Source organism: Apium graveolens, chromosome 1, assembly GCF_009905375.1.
Source record: "Apium graveolens cultivar Ventura chromosome 1, ASM990537v1, whole genome shotgun sequence".
Lineage (NCBI taxonomy): Eukaryota > Viridiplantae > Streptophyta > Magnoliopsida > Apiales > Apiaceae > Apium > Apium graveolens.
Genome location: NC_133647.1, coordinates 15,425,118 through 15,442,609, shown reverse-complemented (window position 1 = coordinate 15,442,609; position 17,492 = coordinate 15,425,118). Strand labels below are relative to the sequence as shown.

The following is a 17,492-nucleotide window of genomic DNA, read 5'->3' as shown; positions in this document are numbered from 1 at the left end:
CCCCCACCTGACATGTAGGTCGCTAACGTAAAGCAAAGAGTTGAGCCTGAACTCGAGAACCAAAGTAACTTTCGGAACCGTACTTCCTACAGCTAACATGTGTCCAGTCCAGTGAGAACGCGCAACGCAAACGAACATGAGCTGCTATACCGAATCCCCAGCCGGCCATCAGGGGCCGAGTGGTACGACCATGATCTGCAGGGGAACAGATCACCAATGGTTCGAAAATTCTACTTCGTGTCTCTAATCTCGGTCGCATACAGAAGTCACCTAGTTGAGGTTAGTCAAATTAGAATCATCATAGATAAGTGGCTGTTGCTCACCCGACACGATCGTACGAGGTCACAATTCACCCAACACGATCCTACGGGGTGAACAAGAATTGGGGATCGGATGCGGGCCATATTCCCGCCAATGGCTAAAACACCATAAGCGTCCGTATATATTACAAAAAAGTGCAAGATTACTTAAATTTTACTCAAATAAGATATTAAGATATGTATATGTATATAACATTAAAATGTAAATATTTATTTAAACATATTCTAAATATTTCAAATAATAAATTAGTTATGTAAATATTATACATAAAAATTTAATTTTAATAAATTTTTGTAATAAAGTATATGTAATACGGGTATAATGCTTGTATTTCTAATTTTTATCAAAGATGTATTTACATATCATAACAAGAGTTACTAAATATGAAGCAAATAAGATCGGGAATGGGAAATCAAAGGACATAAACACTACAACAAAAATTACTAAATTCCATCACCAAAAATTGGTGAAATTCAGCTATAATCGATCATATTAAGTGAATTTTAGTATAAAATCAACCTAAGTATGTTGGTAGCTTATAAGATGGTGAAATTTATGTTTTGTCGTGGAATTTATTTAAAATCAATCGGATCTTTGATTGCTTTTATAAAATTAAAAAATATTCTAGTTGACCTTAAATTTCACTGAAATGGTGACTTTTAGTTGGGGGAATTTAGTTATTTTTGTTGTGGTGAAAGGGTGGTGGAAGACATTAAGCAACAAGTTCAATCTCAGTCCATTGCTCTTCTTTACATTCCCAGCTGTTCCCAACTGGCTGACATTTTTACAAAGGGATCAACTAGGCATGCTCATTGGATGATTTTCTCCAGATTGAATGTTCAGCATCTACATTCTATCGGAAGGAAGAATATTGCACTGTTGTACAAATTTTGTATCTCTGTAGTTGACATTTCATTTCTTCTTCTTTAGTTCTCTGACAATCTTTATACTATTCTGCATAATCAAGAATGTTACTCGATTATCAATGTTAAGAAAATTATGAAGGAGTTAAGCATGTTAAAAAATGGTAAAGCACGTACAAGAAGTTGTACTCCTTGACAGACATTTTATTCTCATTGAGAATGCATCTCAACACAAATATACAAACACTGAGCTAAATTATGTATTTTTAAAGAGGAGGGATACTTTGCTCGTGCCTAAAAAAGTTATTCGGATCAACTTTGGATTTGATGTGAACCAATCTATCAAAATTATTCTTGAAGTACACTTTACCCCATTTGCTTGCTTGAGTATAACTTGTGACACCACTTTGATTGTTCACTCCTAAGTCAAGATCAACAGAAGACGCAAACGCAGTTCGTGGAGATACTACATAGGGAGCCAGGTAGCTGTAGAAGCTTCTGATCCAGGTAAAGGGCGCTGTGGTATCTTCTGATGTACGTACTCGCAAAAATACCATGTACAACACACCAGGTCTATGTGGGTATGGAATTGCTGATTCTGAGATTTCATCCATTCTCCCCCCGAATGATGTCAAGACAATGTATGTCCCATACGGAAATTTTAGAACCATATCCCACATTCCTTGTAAGCCTTCTTTAGACATTGGACTTGTCACATGGCCTGATTTTATTTTCATGGGAAGTTTAAATGCTGATCTTTCCAAGAGGACTTCAGGCGGCCGTTTGGGTAAATTGAGAGGGAAATCCAACGCGGATTGAGTGTAACTAACTTCAGAACAATCTTCTTTCACTAGATTTAATTCGGGGAATCTTTCTTGCATCATAGGAACTAGTTTATCTATTGTACCAAGGTACGTTCCAACAAATTCTATAACTACTGTTGTATCATCTCCCGGTCTAGAATTTGAGACGTCCTTGGTTGGATATGCATTGACTCTGATCTCTGCATCTCTTGGAAGATTTGGAGCAATAGTTTGCCACCTATGAACGATTTCAGTTACGTTCTGTTCTATGGTCCTTTTAACCGTAAAAGTTGTCACAGTCTCCGGAACAGAAACTAGTTTTAGCTTCCAAGAAAGAATGACTCCGAAACTTGAAGGGCCACCTCCTCTAATGGCCCAAAACAGATCTTCGCCCATTGATTCTCGGTCAAGAATATTTCCATTAGCATCCATAATGCGGGCATCAATAACATTATCGGCTGCAAGGCCATACTTTCGTCTTAGATTACCATAACCTCCGGAACCAATGAATCCAGTGACACCAACAGTAGCAAATGTTGGTCCCATAAAACCAAGTGTCTTGCTTTTCTGAGCAACTGCATAATAAACCTCACCAGCTGTTGCACCAGATTGAATAGTAGCAGTTGCAGCTACAGGATCAACATCAATATGTCGAAGATTGATCATATCAAGCAAAACAAATGGAACGTGTGATACAAAGGAGAGTCCCTCAAAATCATGGCCTGCACCGCGAATCCTCATTTGAATTTCATGCTTCTGACAACAATGTATGACAGTTTGGATTTGAGATTCTTCCCTTGGCGTGACAATCACAAGAGGTTTTGGGGTTTCAGGTTTTGCAAATCGCAAGTTAATTATGGAAAACTCCAAGATGGAAGTGTATGAAGAGTTGGTAGGGGCGTACGTAACTTCTGACAAAGATGTGGAGTTAGTAACAAGACAATTAAGAATTTCTTGATGATTAGTATTAAGCTGAGATGCCAAAGAAATGAATGGAAAAAGACACAGAAAAAGTGGAAGCTGCATACAAGTAGCAATCTTCATCTTTTCTTTAACCTTTCAAGTAAAATTTAGTTAGTAAAGAAGCTTTACAGGTAGCTATTTAAAGGAGCAGTGATGCAAATATTTACATTGATTTCACAGTTTTTTTCCATCACACTTTTTTCCAATTAGATTGATACTTTCCAACTCCTACCAAATGGAACCTAACAATTTAAGCTACTTAACATTATTTTCTGTGGAAGTTATCAGCCGATTTCATTGTACAGTCGAATACAACAAAGACATATGTACGAGTTCTGTATGGGGACAATTAGATAGTAACATAGTATTGTTATATACGTGTAGTATTTACCTTTAGAATATGCATACGTTTTGATTGCAGAATTTGATATAAGTGTTAGAGATATGCTAAACATGTTACATAAGTTGGTAATTTGTATAATTCGGATAGCCAACTTGTTAGTTAACAGGATGCTGGTCACAAGGGCTTATTGAGTTACGTGGTTGATTAAAATTTTATCTTAACACCTGTTAAACCTTGTGATCTTCATTACTAAACATTAAGTTGCAGAAATGAAAGACAAAGATGAAAGATAGAACATTCATTGATACTAAAGATAGAGAGACCATTGTGAAATGTATATTACAATCTGTTAGAGAGAGAAATGAATACTACAACTTGTTCTTATAACAAACTCCTAACTAACTAACGCTGACGCGGCATTCCTTGGCTGCTTGTGTGTGGCTGCTTGTGTGTGTATCCACTGCTGAGTTCATTGCTGAGCTAGGCTGAGAATCAGAGAATATTCCAATATCCCCCCTCAAGGTGTGAGAGGGAGACACTCCCAACTTGGACAGCAAAGAGTTGAACAAAACAGAAGGAGAAACCTTTGTAAACACATCAACTATTTGAGATCTTGTAGGTAAATAAGTGAGTTGTAAAAGACCTTACAAAACCTTGTCACGAGTGAAGTGACAATCAAGCTCTATATGCTTGGTTCTCTCATGAAACACCGGATTCTGAGCAATGTGTAAAGCTGATTGATTGTCACAGTGCAAGACCACAGGTTTAAACAAGAGACGAACAACCCAAGTCACCTCTGCAGCAGCTGAGGCCATAGCACGATACTCAGCTTCTGCAGAGGATCGAGACACCGTATTCTGCTTCTTAGACTTCCAAGTTACAGGAGAATTACCAAACAAAAGGATGTAACCTGTGACAGACCGCCTAGTATCAATACATGACGCCCAATCAGCATCTGAAAATGCCTGGAGAGTGAGTCGATCAGAAGCTTGTAACAAAATACCTTGAGTCACTGTACCAGCCAAATAACGAAGAGTGTGTTTCAATGCAACCAAATGAGGAAAACGTGGAGAATGCATGAACTGACTAAGAACTTGCACAGTGTAAGACAAATCAGGACGAGTATTGGTAAGGTAATTAAGTTTACCAACCAAAGATCGATACAAATCAGGCTGATCAATCAAATCTCCATCAGTAAGGGAGAGTTTAAGATGAACAAGTAGGGGAGTAACAGTATGAGAAGAATTGTCAAAACCAGACTCAAGTAACAACTCATTGACAAACTTCTGTTGAGATAAGACAATACCTGAAGCAGTTCTAGTAACCTCAATTCCCAGAAAAAAATGTAAATCACCAAGGTCTTTAATACCAAACTTACTGTCTAAATGCTGTTTGAGAAAGTGAATAGCCTGCAAATCATCAACAGTAAGGATCACATCATCAACATAAACAGTTGCTATACACATAACAGATCCTTGTCTCTTAATGAATAAGCTATAATCATTTTTCGATTGCACAAAATCTTGACAAATGAGTTCTTCAACCAGTTTGGCATGCCACTCCCTGGAGGCCTGCTTAAGACCATAGATGGACTTTCTAAGTAAACAAACCAGATTATGAGGGTTAGGTACCCCATCAGGAACCTGCATATAAACCACTTATTTGAGAGTTCCATGCAAAAACGCATTATTTACATCAAGTTGATGTAATTCCCAGTTTCTACTAGCAGCCAAAGCCAACATAATTCTAACAGTACTCATTTTGACTACTGGAGAAAAAGTCTCCTGGTAGTCAATGCCATGCTTCTGATTGTAGCCTTTGGCTACTAAACGTGCTTTACAACGTTCTAAAGAGCCATATGACTTCAATTTGACCTTAAAAACCCATTTGGAGCCAATTGGTTTCTTGTTAGCAGGTAAGGGAACAAGATCCCATGTGTTATTGGTATGCAAGGCTTCCAATTCTTTTTGCATTGCTGCAATCCAAACTGGATTATTAGCAGCTTCTTTATAACTCAAAGGTTCCTAGATAGTACAAGCTTGTTGAATAGATGGAGTTTTGACAAGATTACACCAATATGTAGAACATACAGCAGTATTGCATTTATAAGATGAGAGATATGAAGGAGTTTTGTGAATTCTAGTGGACTTTCTGATAACAGGTAATTCAGTAGTTACATTCAAAGACTCATCAGTGCTCAAATCTTGAAGTACTGAAAAACTATTGGAAGTTGTGACACTAGTTGGAGTAGTAGAAGGAACACTATCAGGAACAGCACTCCCTACAGATTGAGGATTTGAGCTAGGGGTAGAAGGAAAATTTATAGTATCATCTGATTCAGAGAATGAAGTAACAGAAGGCAAGTAAATAGTAGCAGGATAATCAGTAGGAAGAGATTGTGAATGAAAAGGGAAATGAGTCTCATGAAAAACTAAATTCCTTGAAACAAATACAGTGTCTATGGAAAAATCCAACACTTTATACCCTTTCTATGAAACAACATATCCCAAGAAGACACAAGCTATAGCTCTAGGCTCAAATTTAGTTCTATGTTCAGAAATGGTAGATGCAAAACACAAACTACCAAACACTCTAAAATAAGATAAGTCTGGAACATTACCAGTCAATCTGAAGTAAGGTGTATCATTATGAATGCTTTGCAAAGGAATTCGATTGAGAATGTATGTTGCACAAAGTATGCTTTCATTCCAATATTTTTCAGGAATCTTTGACTGAAAGAATAAAGCCCTGCCTGTTTCAAGTAGATGCCTGTGTTTACGCTCCACAACACCATTTTGTTGTGGAGTGTAACTACAGGTGGTTTGATGAAATATATCTTGTTGCAGAAATAACTCTTTCATTAAACCCTGACATAGTTCAGGAGCATTGTCAGATCTGACTTTAACAATTTTAGCATTGTATTGAGTTGCTACATGAGCAATGAAATCCTTGAAAACTTTAACATAATCTGTTCTATTTTTCAGCATATGCACCCAAGTAAACCTACTACAGTTATCAACTATAGTAAGAAATTGATTACAACCAGAATATGACTTGACCTTATAAGGCCCCCATACATCAATGTGAACAAGTTCAAAAGGAACAATGGACTTGATTTCACTGTGAGAAAAAGAATTCCTAGCCTGTCTTGCTAAAGGACAAATCTGACAGATAAAGTTGGAAGTAGAACCTTTCATATTTGATAAACCAGAAATATGTTTCATTCTTGTAAAGGGCACATGATCTAATCTTAAATGCCAAAGACTAATATCATCATTGAAGCTGAGAAAACTTGATTTAGAAAGCACTTCTGCATCATGAACTCCTGAAGTGCTATACAGACCTCCTTGAAACTTACCAAGAAGAATTGGACTCTCTTTCAACAAATGGTCCTGTAAGAAACAGGCATTACCAATAAAAATCACTGTACAATTCAAATCTTTACAAATCCTTTGTACAGAGAGCAAATTAAATTGAAACTGAGGTATGTGTAACACATTATGAAGAACAATACCAGGATGAACTGTGACAGATCCTGTATGAACAATAGGTATTTGCCTTCTATCAGGAATGATGATATACTCTTTAGTTCCTTCAACAGATTTATAGTTGTGAAAAAGACTCAAATCAGAACAGATATGGTCAGTAGCACCACTATCTATCAACCAACCAACCACCTCTGTCAGATTTTTCAGCTGTCAAACAAAGCTTACCAGCTATCAATGCATGATCATTTTGATTCCGAGAGCCAGAAACAGATTGTTTAGAAAGTAACTCTATCAGCTGTTGATATTGAGCTACATATATGGTAGGAGAATCAGCTTTAATCTCTTGAGGCTCGGTCTGTGAAGTGCCAATGGCAGCTGCTGCAGCTAGCTTTTTATCTTTAGAATTCTTAAAGTTTGGAGGATATCCATGGAGCTTGAAGCATCTGTCAACAGTATGACCAGACATTTTACAATTAGTACAAAAATATGACCCCCCCTTTGGAATTAGAATTCCCTTTAAATCTAGGTTGTTTCTGAAAATTTCCTTGTTTCTGAAAACCTTTCCTGCCATCCACCATGAAAGCCAGCGTCTCATTTTGAGAAGTACTCTGTGAAAATTCCTGGTGCCTCTCTTCCTGAGAGAAAACTCTAAAAGCATTTGATAAAGTTGGTAGTGGCTGCTGCATTAAAATATTGCCTCTCACAATGGCAAATCTATCATTCATCTTCATCATAAACTGCAATAGTCTGTGATCCTGCTGCATCTGCAATACCTTTTGAGTGACATTACATGTGCACTTGTGACATGTACAACATGGCAACGGACTAATATCACTCATAGCATCCCAGAGAGCTTTAATCTCAGTGAAAAAATCTGACACATTCTTAGATCCTTGAGACAACTCAGACAATTGTTGCTCTAATGTGAATATTTGTGTCATTGAAGCATAACCAAACCTGTCCTCAAGGTCAAGCCAAATCTCTCTTGCAGTTTTAAAGAATAGAACACTACGAGAAATTGAATCATCTATATTGCAAAGTAACCATGAACACACCAGGTCATTACACCTTTCCCAAGCTTTATAATCCACAGAAGTAATTTCAGGTTTAGCAACTGATCCATCTACAAAACCTAGTTTATTCTTAGCTGACAAACTAAGCATCATAGATCTTTTCCAATTACTGTATCCAGATCCATTAAACTTGACTGAAACTAGTTGAGTCGTATTGACATCAGATGGATGTATGTAAATCACACTGGAAACATCATGATTTGGTTGAACTAAAGGTCTAGTCGAAGGATTTGTGTGTGATGAAGCAGACATTGTGAGTTTAGGTAATTTGATCGTGATTCAAGAACACAAAACTTTCAACAAATAACAATCACTGCCAGGTTAACAGAAATTAAGTGTTGTAACAATAAAACGATATAGAATCTAGTAATAGCAACTCAAGAAAGATCGAGAAGAAATTAAAGAGGATCGAATTGAGATCGAGAAAGAGATCGCAGAAAAATCAATTTTCGCGAAAGAGATCAAAACAACACGCAGAAATCAGTACGGAAGCTCAAAATCATCACAAAAACACAGTAATTTCCACAAGAATATGTATACTTCATTATGAATGATTCACAAAAGCATCAAAATTCAAGAAAACAGATCGAAAAGCACAAGAAAAGATAGAAAACACATGATAAGAAGATAATAATGAAAGATCACGTAGTAATTATTGCTCTGATACCATGTTAAACCTTCTGATCTTCATTACTAAACATTAAGTTGCAGAAATGAAAGACAAAATGAAAGATAGAACATTCATTGATACTAAAGATAGAGAGAACATTGTGAAATGTATATTACAATCTGTTAGAGAGAGAAATGAATACTACAACTTGTTCTTATAACAAACTCCTAACTAACTAACGCTGACGTGGCATTCCCTTTGCTGCTTGTGTGTGTACTGTATCCACTGCTGAGCTCATTGCTGAGCTCATTGCTGAGCTCATTGCTGAGATTGCTGAGCTAGGCTGAGAATTAGAGTATATTCCAACAACACCTAAATGTGAACTTGCATTGCAGGGATCAAGCAAAACTCTGTTTGTTCGTCATCAAACTTATGCGTATATGATCACTGACTTCCATTGTATTCAACAGACGCATGCCAGTTTTGTGGCTCACATATTATCATTGACTTGTGTTACTCTGTTGTTAAACTTAGAGCTCTATAGTTAGGATGCTTATTACAAGGACTTGGTGGATTTCTTGGTTGATTAAGCTTCTGTCTTAACAACAAAATAAGAACTTGCATAACAGGGCTTAAGCAAATCAATTTATCACTAGTTATGAATTGTGATAATAAATAGTCGACTTTATTCATGTTTATATGATATAAATCTGTTGACTCTATTAGTGTATTATTAGTTTTAAGACGATCTGGAGCCGATCGACTTGTAATGTGTTCAGGAGTAATAAATTCAACTGAATGTGATCAATGTTTACAATTAAGTTCATAATTCATGATCAGAGGCCCTTTGTAATTTCTAAAAATCTTACATTCACACTGTTGATACTTAAGGTTAGAAGCCAAACTCGAATACTGAATTCAAAGCCTCAACCGTAGAAGCCTTGTCAAACTTTTAGGCATAATTTGATTTTTCATGCAATTTGTTTTTTTAATCTATTATTAAAGCACTAAATCAGTTTTATCTGTATGATCCTTAACTTCTGAGATATCGTTGTCTTCACTCGTAAAAGTAACAATGCTAAAGTGTATTGTATAAAAATGACAGTGATGATGATGTTGTTGAAGTTCTAAACTACGTTAAACTCACACCCAAAAGCATAGCTGCTTCCATGTTTGACATAATAATTTCAACACTTAACAATCGAACATATTACGTGTTAAGTAACTATCAGTTAATTTTACAAAGTGATCGAAAATAGTCAGTGATTATAGCGAAAAGCATTTATAGTGATAACCTAAAACTTAAGATTCTGTGTCTTACAAAACATGATTGCTCCGACTGAAATAAGTCATTTTTAGATACCAGTCCCATTGAATTTAACAACGAGCATGATCTTAACAAATTGATGAAAAATTGTAGATTTACAAGGATTAACTACAGGATCACCTGAATTTCGATGATTTTGCTTGAGAAGAGATTAGAAAACGCGATTGATCACCATGGAAGCTCTGATACCGTGTTAATACTTGCAGAATTGAACATATGAATTTTCAGAAATGAAGAAGAATAAAAAACCAGATACATTTTATTTACTAGTAAAACATTGCTCTTCATAACAAAGCTATTAGCAACTGAAATGTAAATCTTATTCTGAAAGTTACAGATTGAGAGAATGAGACTTTGTTTTTATACAACTAGATTGTAACAGAATCATAACAAACTTTTGCTGAGTTGTCAAGCTTGTGCTGAGCTGTCAAGTCTGAAGTAGTAGCTGCTGAGTGTGAATATTTAACACTGATGTTGTCAAAACAGTCGAAAGTACCTCCTTTTACTATAATGATTAGAAAATGAATTTTCGATGATGGTTAACGATTTCAAGATATCTGTTGCATATAGCTCTTGCTATAGTAACTTGAAGAATGTACTTACTTCGCGTGTGTTTCATCCAGTAATATGTTTAGACATTACCGCACTCACTGCAGTGACAGGTCATTTATTCTTCACTCGTCGGTAAACTGCCAATCTTGAGTTCCCTTAATTTTTTGCTTGTATCTTTTCTGGTAGTACAGCATTTGTAGTTCCCTTAATTTCTTTATTTTTGCCTCAAAGCACTAAATATAGTCCGCATATGATGATGAATGATCCAAGAAAACTGTTCAAGAATCAGAAGAGAATATTAGATATATAAAATAGTTATCAAATTGTTGGATAAACACATATCCAGATAATTAGAAGTAAATAGTCAGGGATTAAGATCAGTTCTGAAGACTCATTTTACGAGTTAAACATGTGGTAAAAATTTACGACAACCTAACAGCCTTGAAACGGGCTGAACTACAACTACATTAGAATTTAGAAAGACAGCCGAATACATTTTGTAGCGACGAGGATCACCTTCCAAGATGCAACTTCTCATCCAACAACAGAAATTCAGCCATGGCAACTAGCACCAGCGTCAATGGGTTAAAAGCCGACACGAATACAGGGCCTCTCATTTTCACACACCATGCCGTGAACGTAAATATTAATCCAGCGCCCACTATTCCCTGTACAAAAGATTCAATCCTACTGATAAAAAAGGTTATATCGTGTAAACAAGCTTAGTATTAAGCCATATGTAGAACTAAACCATTTCATTTCGAAAAGGGAGCATTGAGGATCAAAGGACAATTGAAAACATCATATTTTGTTTTCATTTCAGTTAAGCATGAGGAACAAAGTCCGAGAATATGGTAGAGATCAGACTCGAATATATTTTAGACTAGTCGAGTCAATGCGAGACCTAAAATACTTGGTTTTTCCTGCTTTTAGAGGGGTCTCTACTCTCTAGGGAGGGTGGGATGTACACATACATTGAAGGCAGCTGTGAGGAGTTTGATGTTGAGTCCTAGTTTCCATTGATTCCAATCTCTCTCCGTTAACAGGGCAAATACTGTGGACTGTATTGAAGCCATTACATTCATTAAAGCTACACTGGAGTAGGGACACGGGTATAGTTCATTTATCTTTGCCTGCATTTACCCAATGAAGTAAAGGTTAGCACCAAGGCACAATAATGTAATCTACATGTATATTGCATTAGACATCCTATTTTATGAACGTTAATAGTGTCAATTGGTACAAGATCCTGTTAGAGTCTTCCTCTGACTCACATTTGAAAAGTTGGTTTATCATCTTAAATCCTCAAAGTATTTGGAAAAGGTCTCAAGGAGATTATATAGCTTAGGATCACATAGTATTTGTTTGGGTATCTATTTACATGTTAAATTATCGAGGATGACATGTACCTGAAAAACCAACCAAATTGCATAACAAAGAGAACCGCCTGTAGCCAAAACTGCTCCCAAAACGTGAACAGAGTGGGAACTTGCCACGTGCACGACTTGATGTGGAGTACTAGTTTTGGCAAGGTCAATGTTGGGATTCATTAGATTAATGTATGGACCTTTGTAGAAAGTGAGGAGCATGGCTCCGATCATACACGCTAGTGTTCCGGCCACTTTTGCTTTGCCTGTACCTTCAGTCCACCCAAGCTTTTCCATCCTGAGAAATATATTGACGAGTAATTCAAGAAGTAACCAGCAAATTAAATAATTCAGGATACAATTTATATATACGATATTTATTAACCCAAATTTTACATTTCCAGCACCATATATTATCAGCAACCAACGTTGAATGGGATACAACTGTTGTAATATTTCATTGCGGCTACCGCAATATTCATTACAGCATGTGAGTGCTACCGCAATGTTTCACTCTATCCCATCCAACGTTAGTTGGGGAAGAGCTCCCTATAAATGTATATATAGCAACATGATGTAATGAATGTATTTAAAAATGGAAAGAGAGGCTTGAAAAATGCCTAAAGCTGATGGTCAAGACAAAAGTCATGGCAGGAATGAGATTTGTGGTGGCTGTTGCAAATGTTGCTGAGGTTAACGCCAATCCCCTCAAGTACATTGTCTGCGCCAGAGTAGCTCTGTAATTTACCAAAATTAGATATAGAATCATTGTTAAACAACAATGTGAAGCATAAATATGTACCCAATTAATCCGGATAAAAATGCTTGAGAAGCCACCGTCCATGTAAGATTCGGTCTTTTGTTCCTACACATATAAGATGTATAAAATCCAGATGTTATTCCTCATAATACATCTCTCTTCTTGTAATAAAAATTTAGGGTTAACATATACGACAAAAGTCTGTCGGTTGGAAGTTACTCTAACTTAACATACATGCCACGAGTTTGTCACTACTCTCAAATTTCGTAACATTTTCATGGAAAATTGGAAGTATTTTGTTAAAAAACCGGTCAATTTTCTAGTTGTATCTTTATCGCTCGCGAGATCAAAACCTGTCAAGAAAAGAATGTACGTCCGCGATTATGGTTAATTATATAGTAGAAAACAGTATGTGTAATACCTTTCTACGAAGAGTGCCACAGGAAGCATAATAGCAGCAGCGAAAATGTGGCGATAAGCGATCAAAACGCTCAAGTTCATACCATCATTTGCAGCCAATTTGTAAAATATGTCCACTCCGGCAAACGTTGTTTGTACCACTATCATTACTAACAATGGCTTCATCCCATTCAGAATGTTCCTTACTTTACCCATCTTCTGTATATTGTTGTAACAGATTATAATTTCAAGTTAGGCCCTCACTAGCTAGACATTTATAAACACGCAAATTATAAGTTAGGCTGTGACATTGGTAGGCGATGTAAATTTCCATGTTCGGTTAAGTTGCCAAAAGTGCATGCATTCCATAAATTTTATTCTGTGATTTAGTAGTCGGCAATTATAAAAGGACTGATGACAGTCTCATGTATCAGAACTATCTGGTGGCTCTGAAATCAGTTATGATTAGGTTTTACCTAGATCCTCTACAATCAAGATATATATGTCCACCACATCTTGACTTTAATTAGCTATGTACCGTCAAGATACGACATCTTTTTGCCTGATTATACCTGAGATCAAACAAAAAAGGTTACGGCTGAGTTAGAGAGGGACAAGTGAGTCTAAAACTTCACTGCATACAAAATTTTACAGCTACATGACATTTTGACTTTTAAAGTATGTAGCGTTATAGCTATCAGCCCCAATAATATTTGAACTCGTACCTTTTAATTTTGTACCTTTTAGCCTTTTTTACCGGTACCGGTATAAATCGGAGGGACAAAAATGATATTTACCCTTCCAAGTTGTATCATTATGGGTCAAAAAATACATTTCTTATATCTTTAGGGTGAAAAGTTACATTTTTTACATGCCTAATACGTAAAGTATATTATGGTAAATGTTTTAACCCTCAACATATAAGAAATGTATCTTTTAACCCATAAGTTATAAAAAAAAGTACTTTTTAACCCATAAAGGTACAACACGGAGAGGGTAAAATGTCCTATTTGCCCCTCTAATTTATACCGGTAACGGTAAAAAGAGTTAAAGGGTACGAAATCTCATACTTTGGAGATTAAAAGATACAGTTCAAACATTTAGTGCTAATAGGTATAACGCTATATACTTTAAGGGTCAAAAGGTTATTAAGCCAAATTTTACATATAAAACTTAGTACAATTTTTTTTACTTATACATTCAAAACTAGACCCGACAATTTTTTTTTTACATATACTTTCAAAACTACACCCGACAAAATGGGTCTAGATCCGAAAACTGAACCGAAATTCATGAAATCGAGATCCAATCCGAGATTCGAATCATATAATTTGATAATTATCTAAAAACCAAATTAAACCGATCTGAAAATTACCCGAACCGAAAATTTAACTGAAAATGATTTGAAATATTAGATCTCATTATAAATTGGAACCGAACAAAACTGAATTATATATTATCTGAATCGATTATGATCCGAAATAAGTAAAATGCATACTTAAAATTATTATACGTTTATGATAATATAATTATTTAATCATAATATTTTGTTAAATATCATTACATTAAAAGTACTGCATATAATAAAAAAAAATATTTAGATGTCACGAATTGAAAAGATTAATAAGTTATGATCCGAAAATATATCATAACCGAATTTAATCCAATCCTATCCGATCTACAGTTATATCATAATCCGAAAGTGAAACCGAACCAAAATTGATACGATCTTAAACTGATCCGATTATCCGATTTGCGAGGTCTACTGAGAACTCAGGGCAGAACTGGCAATTTACAAGTTCAGTGTATTTTCGTGTTTTGCGTGTTTAAATATCAAACACAAAATCGTCTCAAAAGGGTTTGTGTACTTTCATGTCGTATTTTCATGTAAAATTCAATATTCTTGTAAAATAACATCAAATAAATTAAAGAAATAAAATAAATAAAAGTATAAGAGTTTTTTGTGAAAATTTTGCAAAATATATGAAATATATATATATATATTGAGCACCTTTATATTATAAATTCAAGTATTATTTTTAAATAAATATTCATGTATTTATTACAGATACACATATATTCATTATACATATTGATATTTTTTATAATATTGTTTATGACGTATACTTCGTGTCGTGTCGTGTATCTACTGTAAAAACACAAAACCGACACACTAAATCTCGACCGTATATTTTAATGTTCGTGTATTTTCATGTCGTGTACCAAAAAAGAAAAATACAAATGCTAAATTTTAGTATTATTCCAGTTTAAAATTTTCGTGTCTAATTGAAGAACAAGTTTCACGCAATCCTTTAAATGACTAAATTTTTACAAATTTTTCCCCAGAAATATAAGTACTTTAATTCTTTTACAATTCTTTTATTGATTCGGAATCTGGAGTTACATTATACTTCACGTCCTAATTTATCTTCTAATCATATGAATTTTGGAAAAATTAAAAAAAACAAATTAATTTAAGTCTTTTCGAGATTATACCTAATCTAAAAATATTTACAAAATACAGTCGGAAATCAAAAGCATCCAGATATAAAACCTTTTTTTACGTTTTTCAAAAGATAGTTGAAATTGTTTTTTAATGCATTCAAAAATGCTTTTGATTGCATTTGATATTGCTTTTTGTTGCATTCGAGATTGTATCAAATTGTAAAATTATATTTTTGCAAAAAAAAATGAAAAGTCGATTTTTTGCAAAGAAAAATTATATTTTTGAAATTGAAATATTTAAAAAACATATTTTTACACTAATAATTAAAAAAAATCATATTTTAAAAACTTTTAATTTTTATAACTATTTTGAATTATAAATGAATTTTTCGGTGAAAGTTTCTTCGATTTAACTAATTAAAAACAAAAAGTCGAGTAGTATAAATAATCAGAATGGAGGGAACATGTACTTTGTTGGGTAATGAATACAACAGAGGGGTGAATGTGTTTTTGGATATTTTTAAATCTTTTTGAATGTTTGTTGCTTGGTTAACAAAGCAGATTAGAAATGCAGTAATATTATGTTAACTGAAATTAATCAGTGCACACAATATTTCAAAACTCACTTAATTTTATATTAAAATCAAGCTAGTGTTTTGCTACAAATCCTGGGTTCTTTGTAAGTAAAGAACTCAGCCTTGAGAGACTAACTAGAAAACTAGATTTGTTTGATACTACTTAAAAGCAAAGGACCGGTGTTTACTTTATTGATAATTAAACACAGGTTTACACAGCATGCAATAGAATGTACTAAACCCTACTTTAAGTTATCTCTAAACCTTTCATTTCTGGCTTAGTGTATCTTTAAAAATCGTGCATGTCTGAGACTTTCTTATGTCAATTAACCTTAGCCTTTGATCTTGAACTCTTCAAGCTACTTTTGTAGACTTTTCAATCTAACCGATTAGATCGTTATTGATAGATAATCTTGAATATTTAACTTGTCTGCATTCTGTACTTGAGCTACATATCGAGATCTCCAGTTTGTTCTATAGAGAACTGACATCTCGATAAGTATAATGGCTTATCGAGATCTCTTAGTTCTCTATAAGTGTCTTTGACTTGTTGAGGTCTCTGAGTTCTCTATAAGTGAACTTAGTTTGTCGAGGTCTCCAAATTTATGCATTTAGAGATGACTTGTCGATATCTCTGAGATTTTCATAAGCATTTTGACTTGTCGATATCTCTGAGATCTCTAATGAGAAAATTGACTTGTCGATATCTCCAATCTTCATATCTTCATGTTGACTTGTCGATATCTCTGAGTTCTCTAATGTAGAAATGACTTTTCGATATCTCTGAGATGTCTATAAGCATTTTGACTTGCCGATATCTCTTAGATCTCTAATGAGAAAATTGACTTGTCGGTATCTCCAATCTTCATATCTTCATGTTGACTTGTCGATATCTCTGAGTTCTCTAATACAACAATGACTTGTCGATATCTAAGAGATCTCTATATACATTTTGACTTTTAGATATCTATGAGATCTCTGATGTTAATTTGACTTGTCGATATCTCCAATCTTCATATCTTCATTTGGCTTGTCGATATCTCTGAGACTTCTCTATAAGCTGTTTTGGACTTCTCGATAAGTCATTCTGGAGTTCTCAAATGTCTTCTTTATATGACTTGATCTATGACTTGTAGATATCTTGACTTAGAACATTTTTCCTAAAACAGATTTATTCAACTCCAAGCTTCTTCACAATTTCTCTGATGCATGATCTTCTTGATCTTCTTACAGAGTTTATTCTTAGGTTTGAGACTGTTTACGGAAAAATACTCCAATATAATCTTTAACATTCTTACATACTCAAGTAATACAGTACAAAATACTATTTAGATTATCATACAACTAATTCTTTGGGCTGTCATTTTGACTTAGTCTTGTTATAGTACATGCATGTCTTGCACAATAATCTCCCCAATTTGTGAGAAGATTTCTTATCACAAATTCATGCCTGGTAACAAGACTAATCCCAATTTACAGTAAAATAATAAATATTACACAAAAATTGACAGAGATACAATTACAATTTTTATACATTAATTGATTACATGAGTTTGACAGGTACATTCATTACATGAAATCCTCATAGCCTGGTTCATTTCTA

At 34.6% G+C, this 17,492-nt stretch overlaps 4 protein-coding genes across 4 annotated transcripts; all 4 read right to left on the bottom strand.

Moving 5' to 3' along the window:
- Window positions 1-1,030: 1,030 nt before the first annotated feature.
- LOC141719393 (tetrahydroberberine oxidase-like) lies at window positions 1,031-3,115 on the bottom strand. The gene is made up of 2 exons (XM_074521769.1): window positions 1,362-3,115; window positions 1,031-1,275 (listed from the first exon to the last, which is right to left on the bottom strand). The coding sequence occupies exon 1, from the start codon at window positions 3,029-3,031 to the stop codon at window positions 1,451-1,453; it is 1,581 nt and encodes a 526-aa protein (XP_074377870.1). The 5' UTR covers window positions 3,032-3,115; the 3' UTR covers window positions 1,031-1,275; window positions 1,362-1,450.
- Window positions 3,116-7,254: 4,139 nt separating this feature from the next.
- Window positions 7,255-8,106, bottom strand: LOC141717023 (uncharacterized). Its single transcript, XM_074519174.1, has one exon. The coding sequence runs from the start codon at window positions 8,104-8,106 to the stop codon at window positions 7,255-7,257; it is 852 nt and encodes a 283-aa protein (XP_074375275.1).
- A 1,916-nt stretch (window positions 8,107-10,022) lies between these two features.
- Window positions 10,023-12,226, bottom strand: LOC141719384 (WAT1-related protein At1g68170-like). The gene is made up of 5 exons (XM_074521763.1): window positions 12,107-12,226; window positions 11,753-12,008; window positions 11,318-11,476; window positions 10,860-11,011; window positions 10,023-10,617 (listed from the first exon to the last, which is right to left on the bottom strand). Exons 1-5 carry the CDS (start codon window positions 12,118-12,120, stop codon window positions 10,569-10,571), a joined length of 630 nt encoding a protein of 209 aa, XP_074377864.1. The 5' UTR covers window positions 12,121-12,226; the 3' UTR covers window positions 10,023-10,568.
- On the bottom strand, window positions 12,221-13,085 carry LOC141716923 (WAT1-related protein At1g25270-like). The gene is made up of 4 exons (XM_074519098.1): window positions 12,892-13,085; window positions 12,513-12,575; window positions 12,351-12,447; window positions 12,221-12,259 (listed from the first exon to the last, which is right to left on the bottom strand). Exons 1-4 carry the CDS (start codon window positions 13,083-13,085, stop codon window positions 12,221-12,223), a joined length of 393 nt encoding a protein of 130 aa, XP_074375199.1.
- Window positions 13,086-17,492: the final 4,407 nt, after the last annotated feature.